General features: G+C 43.7%; 1 protein-coding gene across 4 annotated transcripts in view; it reads right to left on the bottom strand.

Annotated features, from left to right (window-relative positions):
• Positions 1–23,955, bottom strand: part of NCKAP5 (NCK associated protein 5) — a 949,833-nt gene that overhangs the window by 710,207 nt on the left and 215,671 nt on the right. Inside the window, exon 1 of one of the 4 annotated variants that reach the window (XM_059394409.1) lies at positions 19,806–19,932. The exons of the other annotated variants lie outside the window; for them this stretch is intronic. Coding sequence (XP_059250392.1) covers positions 19,806–19,856 — 51 coding nt within the window. The 5' untranslated portion in view covers positions 19,857–19,932. Of the gene's footprint in view, positions 1–19,805; positions 19,933–23,955 lie in introns of those variants that run through there. 4 annotated transcript variants of the gene reach the window in all.

Raw genomic sequence — 23,955 nt, 5'->3', positions numbered from 1 at the left:
TGGCTCAGCCAGTTAAGCTTCTGATTCTTGATTTAGGCTCAGGTCATGATCTCAGGGTTGGGAGACTGAGCCCAGCACTGGACTCTGTGCTCAGTGGGGAGTCTGCCTGAGATTCTCTCTCCTCCTCCCTGCCCCTCCCTGCTTCTGTTCTCTCTTTCTCTCCCCTTCTCCCTCTCAGTAAATAAAATCTTTAATCAAGTTTAAAAAATGATATTAATAGCAGACGACCCCTTGCCTTTCTCTCTCCAGCCATCATTTTTCCTCCCAGATAACAGAACTGACTTTCAACTTGACCCCTTTCCATCAATTCTCCAGCAGCATTTAAGTGCTCAGTTAGATCATGCAAATGAGGTCATCTGGGGGATCACCACCAATGCTCAGGCTTCCCACTATAAGTCAGAACTAGATCCAAATTCTAGCATGATCTACAAGGCCAAATACAAACTATTCCTGCCTATTTCTTGCTTCATTTCCTACCTAAATTTTTTTTTTTAAATGTTTTATTTATTTGAGAGAGAGAGAAGGGGAGAGAGAGAGACTCAGAGAGCAGGAGGGAGAGGGAGAGAAACTCTGAAGGTGACTCCATGCTGTAGGCAGAACCTGATTTGGGGCTTGATCCCACTATCAGAAGATCATGACCTGAACCAAAACCAAGAGTCACATGCTTAACTGACTGAGCCACCCAGGTGCCCCACCTACCAATATTCGTTTTTTTGTTATGCTCCAGCTACATTTACCTCTATGTTTCTTAGCTGTGTCAACTTCATTCCTACCTCGGGGCCTTTGCACTTATTGTTTCTCTTCCTGGATCACACCTCCCCAGATCTTTAAAAGCCCGTCTCCTTAATATATTAGTATCTTAATTGTTATACAGGTCTTAACTGCCCCCTACCCCAAACAACTTCCCCCTGGTCCCACCTGATCTTATCCTTAAGGGCCTACTTAGCCAGAGCGATTTCATCTCCATAAAACAGTGATTTTGTTATGTATGCAGTAAAACTTAAACTCACCCTGCACACACACCCCCAGGGGACTTACTTAAAAGCAAGTCTGGGAAACCAGTAAAATATGAACAGCCAGTCCCTGATAACAGCCCAAATACAAGGGTGGGTCAGGTCAGGTGGAGATCACAGCCTGAATGCAGGGATGAGTCGGGTCGGGTCAGGTGGAGACACCCAATCAGTAAAGCACATACTGTCTCCCTAGCTACCAAGGAGTGTGGGCCCCGCCTTTTGGGTGCTAATTCTCACCAAAGTGATAGGCTAGTTTAAATAACTACTATGGGGTGAATTGTAATTCAACTGGCCACCCATGTGGGACCTAGCATGACTGTGCAGCTTTCTCTGTGTGTTGCAACCTCTTTGGCTACCTGTGTGTGGCCAGGCTCAACCACATGGCCTTTGCTCTATGAAAGTTAGTCTGTGAGGCTGGGAGTCGCCGCCCTCTCTGTAAGAGGCAGCCCTGACCAGTCGGTTTGATTCTCAATGCTTGGCGCGAAATAAAGCTTTGCTTGACCTTCGCTTTATATCAGTCTCTCTCCTTTGATCATGGACCTAACAATCCCACTACTTAATTTTCTTTCTACTATCTTCCTCTATCTGCTGTTCATATACTGCTGCTGTCTCCCCTTTAAGAGGTAGAGCTCCGTGGGAGCAAGGGCTTGTCTCTCTTCTTTAATACTATATCCTAGTATCTAGGACAGAACATAATAAAATAGGTGCTCAATTCAGCTTTACTGAGTTAATTAACTAACAACAATTGTTTTCATAACTTGTCCTTTTTGGTAAAATAGGAAAAAGGCCACCCTTTGATAGGACCCAAACTATGGGGGACTAATCTGCAAGTCTATCAAATCCCTAATTTGAAGATCCACTGCCTTTACAAAGCACCCTCAACAAAGCTCTGGTCTATTATCTTTTCTCTGCATGTTGGGATTTTATTTAATCACACATGTCATCAATAAATCAATAGCAGCATCTTAAATTAGAAGTTGTGCTGAACTATTGAGAGAAGAGGGGACTTGAGACAGCTTCACCTTAGTATTGATACAGTGACTCTCTTCTCTCCCAGATGAATGAAGACAATTTCCCTTCACTAAGCTCAATAGATTTGCACTACAAGAGTGAATCATTCTGATGCATGCTGGGGAGTGGTTCTGGAGAAAGGACTCTTGTGAGGGAAGATAAGGAGAAGCAGGCTAGCAGGGGAGCGGGTTGTGTGGGGAGCAGGAACCCAGCGGGAAAGTACTGGACTCCAGGGTCAGGAGGGACAAGCTGTGACACGGGGGAAAGAGAGGGAGCTGGGAAGATTTCTCAAGGAACTTCCCCATTCCATCCTCTTACTCAAGGCTGGGTCTGCCCTTAGGACACCAATTTGTTCAACAATAAAAACTCTTAATAAAGATGGAAGGAACAAGGTGACGGAGGGAGGGGGAAGGGGCAGAAACTGAAAAACAGGGAAAAGAATTCAATGAGAAAAGAAGTTTAATGATTAATTAGGTTAATAAAAGATCAAAGTTAGGAATGTATTCGTGGCAGGAATGCCGACAGTGCTTTCTGCTGAGTAAACTCACTGCACGCACAGTCTTGGACAGACCGACTGAGGACACTGGAGCATTCCTAGACACATTGACCCAAGCCACAGTGTAGCTCCTTAACCTCTAAGCAAAGAAGCAAAGTCCATTTTGAGACCCACCGGGCCCTGCCTTCCAGGAGGATTTGCGCCGCCGCTCGTATGAACCTGGCTCTTCTCTCTCCCAAGGCGGGTAGGAGTGTCTTCAGTCTTTAGCACCATTTTTAATATGATTCCAACCTTTCTGACTACTCTTTTGAGCTCCCCTGTCTCAGATCCAACATAAAGAATACTCATAGAGTATTCTCCCCACAGAGGAAAATGGGGCATTTCTGGGCCCCAAGTTCATACTCGATTCTCGACACTCTGTTCTGCCAAGAAAGTCAACTCATAGGAGAGCATCTGGAAAGTGCAGGAGCCTGAGTCTTACAATAAGGAATGCTTATCTGGCCAGGTATTAAAGACAAAATAGGGCTCTAGGAATTTCGCCTTAACTTGCAAGGAAGGACAATGTGCTGTTCAATGCTGATCAGCGTAAACCTTCACGTTTTCTTAGAAGCATGGGTGTTTGCTCTCAGAATAACTATGTTGTTTTCCTTTAGGGCTTGTCTGTACACCATGAAAACAGAGAAACCAGACTAATCCTGGTCCCCTTATTGCTTTCTTTTAAAACCCTGAGTGGTTTGTAGTCTAAACCAGATTTGCCCAGTTTCCACTGAAGAAAAATCGACTTTCCACAGCATCCAAAACAATCCAGCCAGCCTAGGAAGAAGACTGGCAGGGGGTGGCCCTGGGGACTGGGATTGGGGAAGGGTGGATGGGTGGGTGAGAGGGACGGGAGGCAACCAGTCACACCCCTGCACCCCAGCACACAGCAAGGCGACTCCAGCAGTCAGCAGAGCCGGGGGCTTCTTTGGAAGAGTCCAATGCCATGACAGAGCGTCTATCTGGTTCCTGAGCTGACTGCTATGAAACATCCATCCAACTGACGATCCCGAGAAAAGACACCCCATCGGTGCCATCCCAGACAGTGCCAAAATGCAGAACACCCTGCAAACTGAATATGTAGCCTTTTCCTAAACTTCAAATCATGTAACAATAAAACCAAAGTTTGCTGTTAGACGATAAATTAAAATACGCACGTGCGCACGTGCACACACACACACACACACTGTACACAGACTGAAGGAGCCTGATTTTATAGTGGTATTTGGGAGGGGGAGGAATACAGGATCTCAGGACTAGCCAGTATAGGATTGGTGGGAATAGTCTCATAATTCTTAGCTGCCTAATAGGAAGGGATCTAAGCCAAAGGGAACCCAGAGGCAGATCATACTCCATCTATGTATCTGGGGTCACAGGACTTCATGATCTGGCCTTACAGGTCCCATTTCATAAATAAAAAATCCGAGGGCCTGGAAAACTTCAGTTTGCCCAGAGGTGCCCTGCCCACGGGGGAGCTAGGACCTGGCCCTGGCCCTCTAGTGTACTTTGCAGTCTTCTTCTCACTGCTGAGTAGGGACAAAACATCTGATTGGAGGTGTGACTACAAAGAGGGGAGTCATGGAACTGTTGGTCTCCCCCCTCCTGGAGGTGGTGTTACCCCAGAACAACAGTGGGCCCACCATTCTTATTTGTACAGTGGGTTTGGGGGTGACACAAAGTCTGTGTTCTCTTTGTGTGTAGTATGTGTATATTTTTCAGCTCAGTCTGAATGGCGCTCCATGGTAAACCTATTTGTTCTCTGAGGCAGAAATCATGTCTCTTCTCTGAGACTGAGAGCTCCTCACGGCCAAGGCCGTGCTTCTGATTCACTCCCATCTTGCAAATGGATGGTAATTAACACCTACTTGATAATGCTTAAGGAACTGACTGGAACTGACATCCCATTGTTGACTGAGGAGACAAAGGAAGCCGTTATGACCTACCTTGGAAGGTGACAGAATAAGCTATCTGTTCATAACGTAACTTTCCTCCCTCTCCTGCTAGGTAAGGGTAAAGCAGTTCCCGCCACCAGGGACTTTGGGATTTGCCATGGAACTGGCTTTGAGCAGTGACGTGTGGGCAGAAGTTACCATGTGGCAGTTCTAAGCAGAGCCTTTCTGCCTGCCCCTCTTGTGTTTCGCCTCCCCCATGTGGACAACACGCGCTGAATAGCAGGTCAGGAGGCGGCTGGAGTCTGGGCTCTGGGAGAAGCAGGCCCATCCCGCAGGGTGGAGTCAAGACTTGCCAAGCCCTGCGGGGACCCAGCAGGGCCAGAGCAGACCCAACAAGCCATGAATGACACATAATTGTTGCTTGTTGTACCCACTACGTTTTTACGGGTTGTTACCATAGCAAAAACTATTAAATGGAACCTCTCCTGAAAATAAGTCTGCCATAGAGTGGGAATGCTATGAACTGTCCTCAGGCAATTTGGTCACACAAAACATGGAGGTCCTTTTCAGTAGATAATGACATCTCCCAAAGAAGTATGACCTTGCTACTGAGTTTAATGAAAGCAAACCTAGATCTGTTGTCCCTACACATATGTAAATATTTATCCAGTAAACATGGATTAGCCAGCGGGCAGGAAAATGGGCCTCCGAACCTGTTGGGCAAGTTCAAGGAAGCCCCATATCTTGGTCCTATTTATGCTCCTCTCACCACCTGTCATGAAAGATTTTCCAGAGGCAGACCCCAAACATCCCAGTGACACTATGCTTTTATCTTTTTAGTGGACTTTGGGCAATTGTAACTCTTTGTTACAAGGCCTGGGCGTAAGACTTATAGGAGACAACATTCAAGCATCGTCCCCAAAGGAGCAAGCCACCGGCTTTACTAGTCTTCAACCCTGTTTATTACTCAGTGGTGACTCAAACAGTCAATCAACCAGTCTCTCTCTCCTTCTCTCTCTCCGGGTCCTTCTTCCTCCCCTCCTCCTGCTCCTCCTCCTCCTTCTCTCATACTCTCTAGATAGATGGATAGATATAGATACATATGTATAACTTATATCTATATGAAGGTATAGATATATATGCAGATATATAGAGATATAACTTACCAAGTACACACATATACATAAAACATATATATATATACACATATACAACTAATCCACATAAATCGAATTCTGATACCTTGAACTTCACCAACAAGATTGTTTGAACTTCACCAACAAGATTGTTTCTGACATTGTCAAGCTAATTAGAAATTCACTAATTTCACAAATATAAGCAAATCCTGACATTCACAGAACCTCAGGTATTAACAGAGAGGTAGCTGGCTAAAATGCTTATAAAAGCTGTCCCTAGAGTATGACTGACCATCTGTGGAATGAGAATTCTCTGTTAGGAAATCTGCTTGTCCCCCTCCTTTTTTTTTTTTTTTTTTTAAGATTTTATTTATTTATTTGATAGACAGAGATCACAGGTAGGCAGAGAGACAGGCAGAGAGAGAGGAGGAAGCAGGCTCCCTGCTGAGCAGAGAACCTGATGAGGGGCTCGATCCCAAGACCCTGAGATCATGACCTGAGCCGAAGGCAGAGACTTAACCCACTGAGCCACCCGGGCATGACAGGAAATCTACTTATCCCTTAAGTTGAAGTTTAAACTAACTAGCACATATATAAAATCCCATCACACTGGTCTAAACTATTTTAAATTGTGATTTCGTAACATGGAGATTATACTCCCTGCTTTGTCCCCTAAAGACATCCAGACTTCTGTGCCCAGGGTTAGGATGTTCCCTGCCTGTGCCAAGTTGGCAATGGAAACCAGCTCAGAGACTCAAACCTTGAGCCAAGATAATAGCAAACAACCTGAAATAAAGAGAAGAAATAGTGGGAGGCAGCTTCGATGACCTAAGCCCAAAGAGTAAGTGTTCATGGCCCCAAGTCAAGGAGAGGAATCTCAGGGAATGAGTCAGCTAGGACAGACTTCATGCCAGCGACCAGAATACAGTAACATTGTACTACAGTCTGACTCAGACAGAATATGCCCTCTACTCCTCCTGCTGGGCAGCCAGCAGAGGTCCTGGGGTACCTTGTCACACGGCAATGTCCTGATGTGCTATTACAAACACAACATCTATGTCACAATAAGTACAAGTGCTCAAACACATTTCCTACTGCGTCAGTCTAAACAGAAATCATTCATTCTCTGACACTGACTGAGTACCTTCCTAGCCAGGCAGTCTACGCAACACCACAGATCCAAGTTCAGACAGTCACAGACCTTGTCAGGGAGAAATGTACAGAATAGGGGAGGGGCTCTTAATCGGGGGCTCATGGCTAAGATCTGTGGATAGGCTTCAGTGGTCTACAAATGCTCTGAAAAGCAAGGCCCTCTGTGTGTCTGCTTGTTGTACTCGTCTAGGAAAATCTATGCTGTTCATCAGATTCATTAAGGAGCCCATGGCTCGAGTAGGTTGAAGAAGTGTGTGTCCATGGGGAAGCTTGGAGGAGATGAATTTATAACACATGCATTTACTCCAACTTTGCTCTGGAAGATCAACCTATATGGCTGAACTCATAAAACCAGACCTGGTGTCAAAATGCCCAAAAAACTCCGTAGACATAATAACTGAAATAAGGTAAGAGCTTATTTAGGAAATGTCCTCATAACAGAACTAATGACTAATAAAAGTGGTACTAGAGATGCTATAATAAAGGCAACTCCATCTTCTCCATTATAAAAGTCAATCACAGACCCAGTGAAGTAGGGCTCAAGGTTGCTTTGAAATGAGACTATCTCCTCAGGGTAATATAATGACTCTCAAGCCTCATTTTACTCTCCATTTGCCTCTTCATGTCAAGTATGAAGCAGAATGGGCAGAATTTATAGCCATGATTTGACAATCTACAGTACCAGGTTGGCTCCATTGGCCTAGAATATACATCAAAGTTAAGATAATCAATGCATAGGTAACAGGGACATTTCCCTCTTGAACTGATCAAGTCTGTTCAGCACAGAGTATGGCTGATGCCTATGAAATTCATGGCCCAGGAAGTTATGTGATATTCATTGCGTGGTTTCCATAATCCCTGCTACACCCCCATATATCCCAGTTTGAGAAGCACAGATTTAACCTCTGTGAAGTTCAGTTTCTTGCATATATTAAATGGGAATAATAATACTTAAATCAAAAGGTTCTTAGAAGATCCAGTGTCATCTGTTGGCCAAATCATAGAACATGCTCCATCCTCCTGATACCTAGACAGTGCTCAGTTAAGTAGTAACAAGCTACCTGCAGCCAAACTTCCAACCTGATATGTGCAAACCTGTGGTCTCCAGCTCTGATTAGTGGCAGCAGCCTCCCTGGGACCTGGCTGGGCATGCAAATTCTCAGACCCACCCCAGACTTCCAGAATCTGAAACTTTAGGGCTGGAGCTCAGGGAGAGTGTATGACCAAGCCCTCCACACAATTCTGATGCTTAACTGAAGAACCACTGATGTGAAGAAGTGATCCCAGTCACGGCTATATATTAAAATCACGCTGGATGCATTTTCAAACTATTGATCCTCACATCTACCCTAGACTAAATCAGAATCCTGGGTAGCAATCCTTAATAAAAGGTCCCCCAGGGGTTTAAATAATGTACTTAAAAAAATAGATTTTAGGGGCGCCTGGGTGGCTCAGTGGTTAAATCCTCTGCCTTTGGCTCAGGTCATGATCTCAGGGTCCTGGGATCAAGCCCCACATTGGGCTCTCTGCTCAGCGGGGAGCCTGCTTCCTCCTCTCTCTCTTCCTGCCTCTCTGCCTACTTGTGATCTCTGCCTGTCAAATAAATAAATAAAATATTTTAAAAAATAGATTTTAATTGTTTATTTGAGAGAGACAGAGAGAGAATGAGAGAAAGAGAGAGAAAGAGAGAGAGCGAGCGAGCATGGAGAAGGGGGAGGGTCAGAGGAAGAAGCAGAATCAGTGCTGAGCAGGGAGCCTGATATGGGACTCGATCCCAGGACTCCAGGATCACGACCTGAGCTGAAGGCAGTCGCTTAACTAACTGAGGCACCCTAGTGGCCTTAAATGATGTACTTTAATGCACAAGGGGAGATCAGTCTGTGAGGGGTATCGGAAATTCCACCACTATAATGTCTGCTCCTTGTGCTGGCAGAGCTGACCCACCTGGGAGGCCTTGGACCAGTTTCCTTCACTTCTGTTAGTCTCAGGTTTTTTTTTCCCCCCTACAAAAGTATTGCTGTTTGCAGATGTGAGAACCAAAGTCCGAAGCCTCTGTCACTTGCCTTGTGACGCACACCAGGAGCAGGAAGAACAGGACCCAGCCTTCACCATGAGACTCCTCTCTGCTGAGGAGTCCAACATAGAAGTGTGGTGACAGGGGAGACATACCTGGGGTCATGGAAAGAGCTTCGGTAAACTTTATAGTACTTCTGGCTTAAGTACCGAAAGGCAGGGCTGCTGGATATTGGCTGGAGACCGTGCCATCTGAAAAGGTGATGACAGCTGTCGCAGGGCTCGGGGGAGCCATGAAGGGAAAAGAGAAGGATCATCAGAGGGAAGGCAAAGGACTATTGTGTGTGTCCACGCACGAATTTGCCACTCGTTTCCATGAGGACCAGTGGGGAGAGGCAGGTGACACTGGCTAGGACCCATGGAAACTCTGATTTCTAAGGCAAATTGATGGGCGCCTGGGTGGCTCAGTGGGTTAAGCTGCTGCCTTAGGCTCAGGTCATGATCTCAGGGTCCTGGGATCGAGTCCCACATCGGGCTCTCTGCTCAGCAGGGGGCCTGCTCCCTCCTCTCTCTCTCTGCCTGCCTCTCTGCCTACTTGTGATCTCTCTCTGTCAAATAAATAAATAAAATCTTAAAAAAAAAATTGAGGACAGGGCTTGAAGAGATAGTGCAAAACAGAACAGGGCGAACGCCTTTGTGTGCTCTGGTCTCATTGCAAAGAAGGCAGGTGGGACCCAAGAACAACTGAGCTCATTTCTTCTAGAATTTTCTTCTTTTGCTTGGTAAGGGAAGTGTAAGTCCAATAAGTCATTAGTTTAACAGTGTGGGAGCCCCAAAATGAAGGAGAGTTGACCCTTGAACCACATGGGTTTCAACTGCATGGGTCCACATATGCGTGGATTTCTTTAGGATATAGTACTGTAAATGTATTTTCTCTTCCTCATGGTTTTAACATTTCCTTTTCTCTGGCTTATTTATTGTAAAAATATAGTATATTATACATACAACATACAAAATACATGTCAATTGACTGTCTATGTTCTCAGTAAGGCTTCTGGTCAACGCAGTTAAGTTTTGGAGAGTCAAAAATCATGTTCGGATTTTTGATTATGTGGGGGATTTGGCACGCCTAACTCCCACTTGTTCAAGGATCAACTGCAATTACCTCAAGGGATTTTTACTTTGGGCTTGTTGAATCTGTTCTTTGTATCCCTTTCTTCTTCCCCTCCTTGCTCTCCACGATACGGTCACACTTCACAATCACCAGCTCCGCTAGATGAGAATGCTTATTGCCATCTGAGAAGGAGCTTCAAACTAAGCTTCATGACTCCCACCTCCAACTACCGCTTACACACACTCCTGGGGGATCAACCAATGGGGAGAAGGCTGCTGGTTCCAGACTGTGACCCACCACAGGCCATAGTGGTCCCTGTGTGCTGAAAGGGCATTAGGCTCTGTCCCTCTTTTCTTCCCTGACATGTTCTTTCTAATTCTGAACCCCACATTCTGACCATGACACTGGTCGGAAGGCTCTGGTCTCCTTTACTCAGCTTTCTTCTCTGACAATGCCTCTTTCCACCTTCTGTCATGCTGACCAGCAATGGCCAGGAATGGCCCGGGAACGATTTCTATACTCAGGTTGGAAAAGGTGTCAAGGTCAGTGGGAACAATCAAGAAATGCTCACGGCGGACTCCACCTCTTTCCTGCACTTATTACAAAGTAGAAAGAAATCTAGAAGCATATTTCAGCCCCCAACATGCTGAGACTTTATTGGCATTTTTTAAAAAGATCATAGAGGTCTTGAAGCCATTTATAGTAAAAATTGACTTTTTATGACAGATGTTATAAAAACAAAACGACTCCATAGTTGTAATCCTCAAATCATGACTCACTTTATTTAAATAAATATTTGACATTTCAAAATTCCAGCACAAGCAAACTCTTTTGGGTTTCCACCACCTTGAAGTACTTGTCTTCGGTGTGCGTTGGGGGTGGAGGGAGAAGAAGGAGGTGAGAGGTCATTCAAAGAAAGCAAATATGAGATGCCTGTGCGTGCAGAGAGCCTGCAGGGACAGGCCCACCTGAAGGAATCTAAGTGGAAGCGGAGGCCAGCAAATGGGATGCACCCCGGGGCTAGGAGGTACACGTGTCAGAGACAGCCTGAGTAGCAAACACAAACAGACAGGGAGGGAGTGAAATTCAGACTGGAAGACTGGGAAAGCATCCAGGCAGGAAGAGCTAGGAGAGGTTCACTCTCTAGCAAAGTTCTAAACGGCTTTTCTAGCTTCAGCTGAGGACCCGAAGGCATGGGCTGGTCTCCTAAGTGCAGGAAGATGGTCGTTCACAGAAGCAGCAGAAGTAGTCAGACAGGCCCACTCTGCCCCTCACATGTGCTGTGATCGGTCTGCACAGAGTTTAAAAAGAATGAGCCAATAAGGTTAATGTACTGTGTCAATGTCAGTTTCCGGAATGCCCAAGATGTTACAATCAGGGGAAATCATAGGAAAGGTGCAAGTGGTGTTTCTGCACTATTTCTCACACCTGCACGCGAATCTATAACTACCTCAAAACAAGAAGTTTTTTGTTTTTTTGGTTTTTTTTTAAATGAAGCAACCTTTATAAACAGATGATTTTATATAAAGGTCGTATTTCCTAGCTGCTTTTAAGAGTTGGAAGATCCGGCAACACGGGGCCCACACTGTGGTCCTGCAGTAACACGTTAGCCTATCGTACCCATCAGAGGAAGCAGAATAGCATCAGGTTCCCCAAGATGGGCTCTAACATCGACGTTGTCCCTCATTCTGTGTCTAGGCCACTTCGCTTACTTACATTATTTGTCTGGTCTCCGTGGACACTAGATTTTCCTAACGCTTCTATAAAGAGTGATGAAGTTGAAAGCTCAGTAGTTCAAAAGGTCATCCGAGTTTGTACAATCTGTCTGGGGGTTAGCACTGCATCATGGATGAAAATATAAGGACACCTGACTATCCCACTTCCCTTGGGGCTGTGCACATAATAGGTATCATTACTGTATACTTCTCTAGTTGCAAAACTACTTCTGATGGGTTCCAAGAAAAATCAATGCCGTACTAAATGTCACGCTATTGCAATTTCTGTCATAACTCAGGACCCATATAAAATATAGTGAGTTCTTAAAGCCACAAGTGCTCTGAAATTATTTATGAAATAAGAATTAGGTAAGGCCTCATTTACCCAAATTGAGAATATGTGGACACATGGTTTAATTGGATCTCGTCATAGGGGCTCACCGTGATTCAAAGACAGGGTGTCATTCCAAATTGAGTCTGCCTTTTGGTTTTCTGAGGTTAAAACATTTTCCACATTAAAAAACTGTCCCCTTTGGTTTTCACATGGTAAATTGCTCAACTGGAATCATTTACCCCAAGGGCAACGCAATGCTCCCAATATCAGCAAAGGGCAAAAGAGCCAGTGGGTAAAGACAGGAAGGATAAATTGAGGTCGTTCCTTGCTACATTAAAAAAAAAAAAAAAAAAAAAAAAAAGCATGAAATTGATTCATACTTAGGTCCACCTTTGTGTTTATTAAAAGATCCTTCGTAGAAATCCCTAGTCTGCTCAGTATAAGGCCCGTCTCTCTACCTTCATCCCTTTACCATGCCCATCACGCTAGAATGTCGTAGTTTTTCCTGGCTAGGCCATCCTAATGATGCTGTCACAATTTTAGCTGTAAAAATCAGATTTCCTCTGGAAGGGGTCTATTACGGCTTTAATACTAGGGCACACCAACTAGTCATGGGGACAGAGCTTGATATTTTTACATATTCTTTAACACATGAATTAACTTACCAAGAGAGCTAAACTGCATTTAAAATTCAGGGGCAGATGTAGGTCCTGGCTAATGGTCCCTCAAGTGTTCTGTTGTGTCAAAGATTCACTGATAGGTTTCTCTCATTCCTCTCTGGTGTTGAACTCTGACCCACAATATGCCCCCTTTGTGCTTAGCTGTTTCCTAAATCAGTAAATACGCAGACCAAGCTGCTTCTGTCCACTATACCCTCAGATTGATTCAGTCGGGTTGCACAAGCGAATTCAACCCAGTGGTCCCCACTGATGCTGCCTTGGCCCCACCTGGCAGAAGTGGGTTATTAATGTTGCCATTTACACCATGTCACAGCCAAAAAGACCGTACATCTGGAATTCCTTGCAAAATGCCAGAAGTCTGGGCACTGGCAGTGGCCAGTGGCTGTGGATCTGACCACAGCTCGTGCATTGGGAAAATTAAATTACAAATGTGAGGTGCTCGCTCTGTGAGACAGAAAGTATCGGTGATGGCATGCAAACCCAAGCATTTTATGTGAAATATGGAATCAGTTTGCACCGTGTGGGGCATCGACTGAGCCCTCCATAAGGCATCTGGTGAGGCCATGGGTCCCCTCCAAGTTCTGCTGCGTGCGCGTGACCGCCAGCTGGCAGAGCAGCTGCGGGCCCAGCTTACTTTGGAGACAGCTGACCATCGCTCCCTCAGACAATACATGGAAAGGTCAAAGGGGCTTTGGCTCTCACTTTGAATAGTGTGTTTGGTCACCAGGGGTTCCACTGACCACAGGGCAGCAGAACATGCAAATAATTTGCAGCTTCGTTAATTAAGGGAAACTCTAATTCCCCAAATAGAGCTCTACCTCAAAATGGTATTTTTATTTCGTATTTGAATATTTTGTCACGGGCCACAAATCCTCTGTATACACAGACAATCTCTTCTTGAAGCTTTTGAGGAAAAAATAAAGCAACCCTATTTTTCTTTTTTCTATTTTTCAAGTTATGCATTTACTCTGAATGGATATATAGGGATAGATAGAGGTATAGACAGAAATCAGATGTGGTTTTGATTCCCAGAGATGAGGTTAGCTAAGCAGAAATAAGACATCATTGGGAGCAGGAATGGTACATGGTAAGCAGTGTGATTCGATTTTGAGAATAAGTGAGTTATACCAATTGTCACAGTGAATACAATATTTCTGTTTTTCATTTTGTGCTTCTCCTCTCTGCTACTAAGTGATCTCAGGTTTCTGTGTGGCTGGGATAAGCCTCAGGCTCCCCCTACCTCTTCATGACGTGACAGGTTATTACGTATTAAACAAATAACCAGGGGCTACCATTCTCTGTGCCAGGGGCCATATGGGACTCTAGGTCCAGTGGGGAACGGGACAGATGAGGTCCCTTGTTTCATAGAACGAAACCAGTGAACATTTCATTCTGGTCATCCTCTCCTAAAAAACACATGTATTCTCTTTTCTAAATTCCAAACAGGCTCAGTAGAGACACCTTTCGGATTTATTGATCAGAAATCATCTATGAGACTATAGAGCAAAAAAATATGCACTCTGGAACGATTTTTCAATATTTCAACATTTGAGAACGTCTCAGGACTTCTGAGAGCGTGGCACTTTTAGAAGGGAAGAGAAGCTGTCCTCTGTGCTGTCTTTAAGAGGACATAGCAAATGGTCACCACGGGCCTCTTGAGAGTGCCTTGACTCTGAAAGATGTGAGCTTCCCCTCTACTGTTAAATTGGATTTGCAGAGGAAAGGTCTAGTGTGCATTGAAAAGAATCGGTTTTGGCATTATCCAAACAAGTCAGTTTGGTATCGCACTGAAACAGCCACTCTCTGCAGGGCATTTATAGGCAGGGTGTTTTTTTTGTTTTGTTTTGTTTTTCTGTTTTTATCACTCAATAAGATTTCGGCTCAGTCTAGACTAGCCATTCTATGCTTTGTGTGAGAAACATCCTGAATCCCCAGATCAAAAGGGTTTATCCTGAAGAAGAAAACTCTATTTCCAAAGCAACATGCAACTTCTCAAGTTTAAGAAAACAGGCCTCCAAGTGCAGTATCTTTTTAATTTACAAAACCCCTTTCCCTGCCAAATATTTGGGTTTGCCTGTATCGAAGGGTGGGGCAATGCTTAGAATTACAGTAAGAAACAAGTTTCAATGAAAAGGTTGCCAGATACTCTGCTTTTAAAATGTTGCTTAAAATGAAAAACACTTTTCTTCTTACACTGTAATGTGAATAATGAAAATATCTTTCTTTTTGCCCCAGAGAGTATATTTTAAAATTAAAAAACAAACAAACAAAAAAAAAACCAAAAAAATATTCTTTTGTTTGCTTTGTTTCTTGTAAGGACCACTTCCTCTTCGATTTGACTCATCTGGTTTTTCCTATTATTGGCCCCCGACGGTTGGCACTTTGCTTACATTGGCCCCAGAGGAGCCAGAAGGGTCAGCTCGCCCAACATCTCATGATTTGTGACAACCCCAAATGGCGATTTCCCATTAACCCCGGGTTGCCTTCCACTCCCCACCTCCTCCCAAAGGCGCAGACTATTCTCTCCCAGGAGGCGAGCCTCGGGCACTCCTAAAGGTGTCACGGCATGGAATCAGCCTCTGATTCACTTTCTCAGGTGGATTTTGTGAGCTCAGGAGGTTAGCCTGCCAACCAGCTGGCAAAGTGCCTGACCAGTGGCAGGTGTCCTTCCAGAAGGAGAGAGCTAACTCCACCACGCATGATGTGGGAAACATGCTAATCCGAGGGGTTGGGATGGAAGCCCCAGGCTTTGTGACCTCTCATTTGAGAGGCCTCAGTGCACTTTTTACAAGATGGAGCTATTGTCCTCCACGCCTTCAATGGGAGGATTCAGAAGACCACAATGCAGATCAAAGGATAGCAGAATAGGACCTGGGAGCAAAGGCTAAGTAGCCTCGGTATTATTTGGCCTGGAGAAGGGAAGGCTGGGGAAGGAACGGGTCAAATAGACCAGCATGGCGGAGGGCTATTATGTCGTCAGTGTGGCCAGCTGCTCGGCATTTTCTGTGAGAAGAAAAGGCATAGGAGAAAATAAATGTAAACTGCCATGTGAGAAATGTGTTTGAAATTCGTTAAAAAAAAAATTTAACTGAGAGGGCTGTTGTTATAAACGCTAAACTTGGTGACGGGAAATATATTTTTTTACTTTAAAACTAAGACTTTTCCATCAAAGATTTCAAACGCAAACTTGCCTCCATGCAAGGAGCAGACAGGAAGAAATTTTGAGGCCCACTTTCCTTACATATAGGCAACACATGATTTGCGCCTTCACAAACCACTCGTTACAATGGATGTTTTCTCAGAGGACAGTGTTAGAAGCTACTACATGGGACTTCTTAGCCCTTGCTGTAATGGCATCTCCAGCAGAGGCAGAAATTATCTGTGAGGCCAAGGGCCTAATGAGTATGTCCGGTGATGGGCAACCTGATTTCTGCCCTGCAGCTACTCAACTCTGACTTCGGACAAGCACCCCACCTCAGTTTTCTAAACGGTCAAGTGGGGACAACAGCTCCATCCTACCTCACAGGATTGCTTGGAGGAACGAATTATGCAAGGAATGAAGTCTACTGAACAGAAGTATGTGGTCATTAGACTGTTCAGACCTCAGGGCTACTCCCAAAGAGAAAAAAGGATGGTTCTCCTGGTATTCTTTTAAGTTCCTCCTGCACCAGCCTCTGTATGAGAAAAATGAAGAATCCTGCGGGCAAACAGAGAACTGAGGAGCGCCACTCACGCTGGTGCCCGGGCTGTGATTTCATTCCTGCTTTCCTGGGTCTGCGGCCCAACATCAAGGCACAACCGGGTGGTATGCGCCAGGGCAAGGCAAACACACGGGGCTTTCATTCCTGGGGCTGTGGGCTGGCTACATTTGGACGTTGTGACTGGAAGTATTTCGCCATGAAATCCGCAAATATCAAAACAAGAGAACTCCACGGCCCTTGGTACTGGTAATAGGTAGGTTTTTATAAATAAAAAATAAACGGAGTGTTTGACACAGTAATAAGGTGATGGAAATTTTTTTTTTTTTTTAAATCCTTGTGAGTTCGGGCTGAGGACAGGCTTGGTCACAATGAAAGAAATAATTTGTCCATCTAGAATTCTATTTGCTGAAGAAATATCCTTCCAAAAGGAAGGAAAAATAAAGGACCTTTTCAGCCAAAAGTTGGGAGGTCTTGCCACAAGTAGACCCACACTATAGAAGGGGTAAAGGAGGCTGGTTTAGAGCAACCCTTGCCTTTTCAGGCTGTCATCAGTTGGAAAGCCATGTTTCTGTCCATAATGTGTTGCGCATAATCTGTCAGAGACAGAACCCTGAACTGGGGCTGTCCTTATGACAGCCTAGGACGGTAAAAAGACCAAGTGAGCACATTTCATCAAATGCCCTTTCCTTCCAAATAGGTAACAGAGGGTCAGAGAAATGGGGATAAACCAAAAATAATGCAGTTAGTCAGGGGACAATACTGGAATTAACCCTCAAATATTATGGTCACTAAGTAATATGACTTACAACACTCAAAAGCTCACCAACGGATCCCCAGTGGGGTAAATGTGATCCATAGGCATGTTTCATTTGGACCACAAAGTGAATTTTTAAAAAATCAAAATTAATTGCTTTGAAAAAATTAGACCTTATCAAATAAGCTCAGGTACCTACATGAGAACAAACAGCTGGAGTTCCAATGGTTTCTGACCATTCTAGAGAGGACACATGCTCTCTGGTTTGCCATAATCACCCCCACTCCCTAACGGCTCCACAACAGTGAGGCCATGCGTGATTTAGAATGAATCATCATGTCCCATAGTTGCTTATCTCAGCCATGAATTTCATTTATTTATCTCATTTCCCTAGACTGTTGGAAAATTTGATTTTGCAACTTCTTCCCTTCCCTAAGATGCTTCTGTTGTCCTAAGCAGCAAAACCATGATTTCTTTCTACAAACAAACAAAAAACACGTTTACGTGCATGCATAGCCACACTTGATCCTATAGTGCTTATGTATAAAAAACTCAAGACAATATAAGGTCACATAAGCTAGTAGGGGAAGCTGGTTTATATGATCCACTTTCACGTTAAGACTTTAAACAGTGCCAAATACCCACTATCATGACACAATATTGTGAAGGAGAGATGAGCATTTTGCCATTTTCCTCAACTTCTACATGGAGAAAGGTAGCCTACCCCAGTATTTTTTTCTTTTTAAGAGAGGGTGAGGGAGGGAGGGTGAGGAGGGGCAGAGGGAGAGGGAGAGAGAGAATGCCCAGCACAGAGGCTGATATGAGGCTTGATCCACAACCCTGAGATCATGACCTGAGCGAAAACCAAGAGTTGGATGCTAACTGACTGAGCCCCCTATCCCAGGATTTTCTAATTTTCTCACAATTTCTGAGGAAGATGGGCTGGAAGAGCCTAGTTTACAACTAAACTAAAAAGACAGACACATTTGGGGGCACCTAGGTAGCTCAGCTGGTTCAGCACCCCAACTCTTGTTTTCAGCCCAGGTCATGACCTCAAGATTGTGGGATCAAGCCCCGCACCAGGGTCCATGCTCAGCACAGAGTCTGCTTGGGATTCTCTCTCCCTTCCTTCTCTGCTCCTCCCCTTACCCGCTGTGCTTGCGTGCATGCTGTCTCTCTCTAAAAAGATAAAATCTTAAAAAAAAAAAAAAAAGTGGACACGTTCATCCACACAAAATCTTCTATGTAGTTTCACAGTGGCACTATTCATAATTGCCCCCAAATAGAAACAGTCTAAATTTGCATCGAGTGAGAAATGGAGAAAGAAAATGTTACAGATCCACACAATGGAATATTACTTGGCAATAAAAAAGAAATGAAGTACTAACACATGTCACTCCACGGATGAACCCTGAAAATATTATGGGGAGTCAAAGAAGGCAGTCTCAAAAGATAAATATTATATATATCCCACTTATATGAAATGTCCAGCACAGGCAAAATCTACAGATTTAGAAAGAAGATTGCTGTTGCCTCTGACTGGGGATACTGGGAGGAAATTGTAAGTGACCACTGATGGGTATGAGGTTTTTTTCTGTGCTGAGAGAATATTCTAAAACCAGTAATGGTGATGGTTGCACAACTCTGAAAATACCCTAGAAACTACCGAATAGTCCACTTTTAATGAGTGGGTATTATGGTATGTGAATTATATCTCAGTAAAGCTATTTTTAAGAAGAGATCCAAGAAAATAAGTCTTGGAACTTGAGAGAGGGGAGCAAATATTTTGGAGGGAACAGCGCCAGACCAGGCTGACTCCAGTGTGGTTTTATATGTCTTATTTTATTCAAGCCTCACAATAACCTGCCAAGAGGCTTCGTTTTGCCAGTTTCACAGGTGAAGAAACAGAGACTCATGGACATTAAGCTGCCCTAATCTGCGAAGATGAGTTTGAACCCCTGTTGGACATACAGCATATTCTCTTTCTCTAAAAGAAGGAACTGAACAGAGACTACTTGCCTTGGCTGTTTCTTATTGGTGCATGTGACTATTTAATTATAAGAATGACACATGCTTCTCTCTCATTAAAAACTAACCTGAAACATGCCAATTGATTAAACAGTCTTTCGCAAATTAGATGGGGTGTTTGTTTTTTTTTCCTTCAAGGTGACCTCTCTCCCTTTCTAAATGCAGTGCTAGACCTGCTTAAACCATTGCTCTGCCTGCTGTCTGTTGGCATATTCCCACTTAGCTGATATTCTCCTTGACCTCACCTCTGCTTGCTCCTTTAGTTGATAGAAGAGCTAAAAATGTTGCCTGGCGTCAGTCTCTCTCCCCGCCTCACCCCTGCATATAAAAAGTGGCACCCAGGTAGCACTGAACATGTTCATGACCTCCTAATCCTATTGCTATGCATGTCTCTAATCATTAGCATCAAAGAGCACTTACAAATGAATTCATATGGACAAAGTCCTCAACTAAGCATTCCAAACGCATGCACCAGCATCCTACCCCAGTCACCTTAAGAGGTTATATTAAAGCACAAATCATATGGGAGTGTGGTCAGGTGGGGTGAGAGGAGACAGACTCAAATGGAATTCATGTTCTTTGCCTTAAATGAGGATCAGCCTGAGCTGTACAAGAAGGGGAAGCCAGCAGAGAGCGTCTGGGATGCCAGCCATCTCCAAGCCACAGGCACAGAGTCTGCATTTACTCACATCACAACCCATTATCTTCCCAGCCAGGCTCCAAACCTTACCTCTGCTGAAGCAGAAGCCAAGTGCACCAGCAAGCGACCTTCCTGGGTCATCAGGATACAGCAGCCGGTTGCTTTGGCTCCTTCCCGCCTCTGCTCTCTGATCTGACAGCCCCAGTCAAACCTTCCTTTCCTCTTTCTGAACATTCCCAGTGTGCTTCCTCCTGCCTGTCAATATTTAACTACCTTGTCAAGTTACATTACATCACCTGCACTAATCCTACCCCAGCGATAGCTAGAGGGTGTGCCCGCTCTATTCAATTCAGCTCAGCGATTCTTTACCAAGAGCCTTCCATTCACTCATTTGTCTCAACACATATCGAGTACCTACTGCGTTTGGCACTGGAGATGCAAAAATGAAAGATCTGATCCCCAGAGTCTAGTTGGAGGGACAGACAAGACAGTGTGGTATGTGAGATGATGCCAAAGGTCAGGGAGCAGGAGAGTTTCCCATTACAGGCTGGCTGCTGAGAGACACAGTGACTGGGACCAGAGAGTTCCTAGACATGGCCGCACTTAGGGTGCCATCTCAGATGGGTCAGGCTAGATCTGGGAAGACACAAGGATGATGGATACTTGGCCTCAGTCCTCAAGGAGCCTAAACTCAACACAAGGAGATCTGTCATCTTACAGCCTGGCAAAGAGGGGCAGAATATCAAACCAAATGGGATAGCCATTTGCCATATTGTTTTGTTGAGTCTTATCATCAGCCATTTCTAAGCTTAAGCACTTGAACAACAATGTCTTAACAGGAAGTGTGAACTACAGCCTGCAGATCCCTTAGTGTTACAAACAGGGATGATTTCCTCAGGTTTCTGGAATAACAGATAAGCCTAGGGAATAAAGGACATTGCCTGGGGCCTATTTTTAAGACCAAGGAAAAAAAGAATTCAGATAACAGAAGAGTAATATTCTTCCCTGGGCAAAGGAATTCATCTGGGACAAAATGGTTTAGCCATAGGTGAAGTACATACCCTTCTAATGTCTCCATGACTTTTTCCAACACCAAATTTCCTGACATTTAATGAATGGTTAATGTCTTTTACATAATACAGACAGACTTGGAAAGCCACTGAGAAACACTAAGCTGTGGTCTTTAGCACCATCTGGGATCAGAAGCCTCAAAAGTTACTCACTTTGGGATTTTTTCAAAGTGTGAATTTACCATCAAAGCACAGCTCTCAAATATGCCCCATGTGGTCTCTTTTCTACCTAATCTTACTATGGCTTCATACCCCAGAGAACAAAACCCCCCACATATGTGTGAACATTCAAAGGATCCCACCACAGGGGAGCCTAGGAGGTTGCTGTGGAAAGTGCTAGAATATTTGAATTGCAAAATACAGCTCAGTGATCTCAATACATCTAATTTGGGATAAGTTCCAAACTCAAGAGCATCTCTGCATGGAAGCAGTTCCATCAGGTATCTTCTCAGGCAATTATCCAGTTCCCCATGTCCACTTCTCCAAGAGAGTCTAAGGAGAACATTTACAGTCTGTTGCAATACTTTACTACAAGGTATTTAGGGTTTTGACAAATACTAACTGACATCGCCACCATTCCAATGAAAACTGATGACCCGTATCTAATGCCTACTACTTGGTTGCGGCCGAAGACATTTTTTAGTCAGTTAGTGATTTTAAGCAGAACACTGTGCCAGACCCCTCTTTCACATTCTGGAAGCACAGTTTGATTTCAGGCTTTAATAAATCCACTTCGCATGTTGAATCATCACAAAACTGAAGTTTGACCACACTCAAGCTTGCTCTTTTTTAAAACCAAGACTTTTTCAGAGCTTTTTTTGCTTAATGACACATAACACACTTGGCATTAGGAATATTATACATTATTAATGGAACAATTGTTACTACTAATTGCCAAATGCCCAGGGATTTCTGGATCCAATTAGAATGGATTTGTGTCATTTATCTCACGATCCCACTAGAAAGACAAGCTACTGTATGACCTTTGTTTGCTTTTACAGGCAATTTTAGTAAATTTTAACAAATGTGAGGTAAATTTTTCAAACAATATTGATAATATCATGGCTGGTAAGATAACTAATATTCCACCAAAAACCACAAACAAACAAACAAGCAAATGTGAAGAACATTTCCAGATGTAAACCCATGGTGAAATTCAGTTTTCCAAAGACAGAATGTTTAAAATATATCCTGTTTATCACCTGTGTATTCAGCTTCACAAAATAGAAGAAAGGGTTTTGGATGTTTGATTGCTTTTAATAAGTCATCTTAATGAGAGGTTCAAAACTAAAACTAATTGCCCCCAAAACCAATTTAATAAATATTCATCTGGTTAAGAGAGTGAGCGGCTCACATGTGTGTTCACCATGAGCATAGATAAAGAACTTGAAACCTCAGTCAACATGTGGGACCCCAGGCAAGGCACTCCAACCCCATGATAAGGCTCCAAGCCTGATTACCTCTTAGGAGGAATAATTAAGGACAAGTGACTTGTTGTTTAAGGCAAACATTGACAGTCCTGCGTGTCAGGAAGTACTGTGTCTTTTAAACAGTTACTTTGGGAGTGTAGATTACAGAAGCGTCTAGAATACAAAAGAGTCCTCCCCATGCTGCTGTAACTGTCACAGTTTGCCCAAGACTGGGGCATTTCCCAAGAAGCATCACTTGGAGTGCTAAAACCATGAAAGTCTTAGGCAGGCTATAAGTTGGCCACCCAACTTGCTAGTATTCAGATCATGTTAGAATTTCATCTGGGGAGCTAACTTCATGTTATATGATGTATTGTTTTGCATCTTGTTTGAACCAACAGATTCTGATTTTTAGGATTGACATTTGAAATAATGTCAATTATTTATAGACTGGCCCAGTAAGTGACATGGATTTTCAAGTTGCTTGAAATTTTTTAGGTAAAAAATGAAATGTGTCTATCACAGAGTTTTTTGTTGTTTGTTTGTTTTTGTTTTTGTTTTTGTTTTTTTGAGGGGCGCGGGAACTAAATCCAAAAACGAACTCAAAAAAACATCCAGAAGGACTTCATACCCTTGCTTAACAAATTGTGGTCTGTAGGATTAGCTATACTGGCAGTACTAAAACCTGTTAGAAATGTACAAACCTTCCCCCCTCCTAGACCTCCTGAGTCAGAATCTGCATTTCTATAAAATCCCTGGGTGGCTCTGAGGCCCAAGATAGTTTGTGAAGCCCTCTTTTAGAATGTGTTGAAGCCTGGGGTAAAAAGAAGCAAACCTCCATACAAACATTTGGTAGAGTTATAAAAATGAAAACATTCCTGCAACTCAAACCATTTTGGCCAAGAAAATAAAGGTGTTATTGTAATTTATGCTTTCTGGGTCTTGTGAATTTTAACTTCATAGTCCAAGAGGCCATAAAATATCGCTAAACTCTAAATGAAGCCAATGACTCAATGGTTTTCCCACAAGGAAGGCTTTAGGATGCCAGGATCCAATTCAAAGGGTAAAGCTAGGGCGTATGGGGCCCCCCTGTATGCACAGGTCTGTCCTCACCATCCTCTATCCCTAGGATCTCCCTTGAGTAGAACATCCAACCAAGACGACTCCTCGGTCATAGGTTTACAACTGAAACATCCGTTGGCAGAAGAATGCATAAAGAGCAAGTTTCTGACATACATACAGATTGAGAAGTCTATTTTGGAACAGAAGGTCTGAGGGGTCTTAGATCACCTGGGTAGGGACGAGGTTGGTATTTGGACATACTAGTCTAGGGCAAAGCTAGTTACAAAACTGTAAGTATATGACCCATCTTTGTAAAATGCTGTGGGAGGTGTGGGGGGCTGTCAGCAGAGGGCTGCATCAGATAATAAGGGGTAAGAGATTTTACAGAAGAGGGCATTTCAGCAGAAACTCGTGCCCTGTGGCTAGAGGGAAAAAGAGGGCAAAACCAAATGAAAGTGATATGTAAAGAATAAAAGTTAAAGTGAAATCTAAAGAGATAACAATAATCATAGTGAACTGCAATAATAGGAACAGTAAAAAGCTTTATGTTTTGAAAAGGAAGATGTATATTATAACGGCCAGGACGTAAGATTCTGAAGCCCAAATTCTAAATATTTCAAATGGCAAGCCAGACAAAGATCAAGTACAAAATTTTTGTTTTGTGTAATTTGTATAATAAAGCAGAAAATGTACTCTTTT

Source organism: Mustela nigripes, chromosome 3, assembly GCF_022355385.1.
Source record: "Mustela nigripes isolate SB6536 chromosome 3, MUSNIG.SB6536, whole genome shotgun sequence".
NCBI lineage: Eukaryota > Metazoa > Chordata > Mammalia > Carnivora > Mustelidae > Mustela > Mustela nigripes.
The sequence above is the reverse complement of the archived record's forward strand: the minus strand, read 5'-3'. Positions and strand labels throughout refer to the sequence as shown.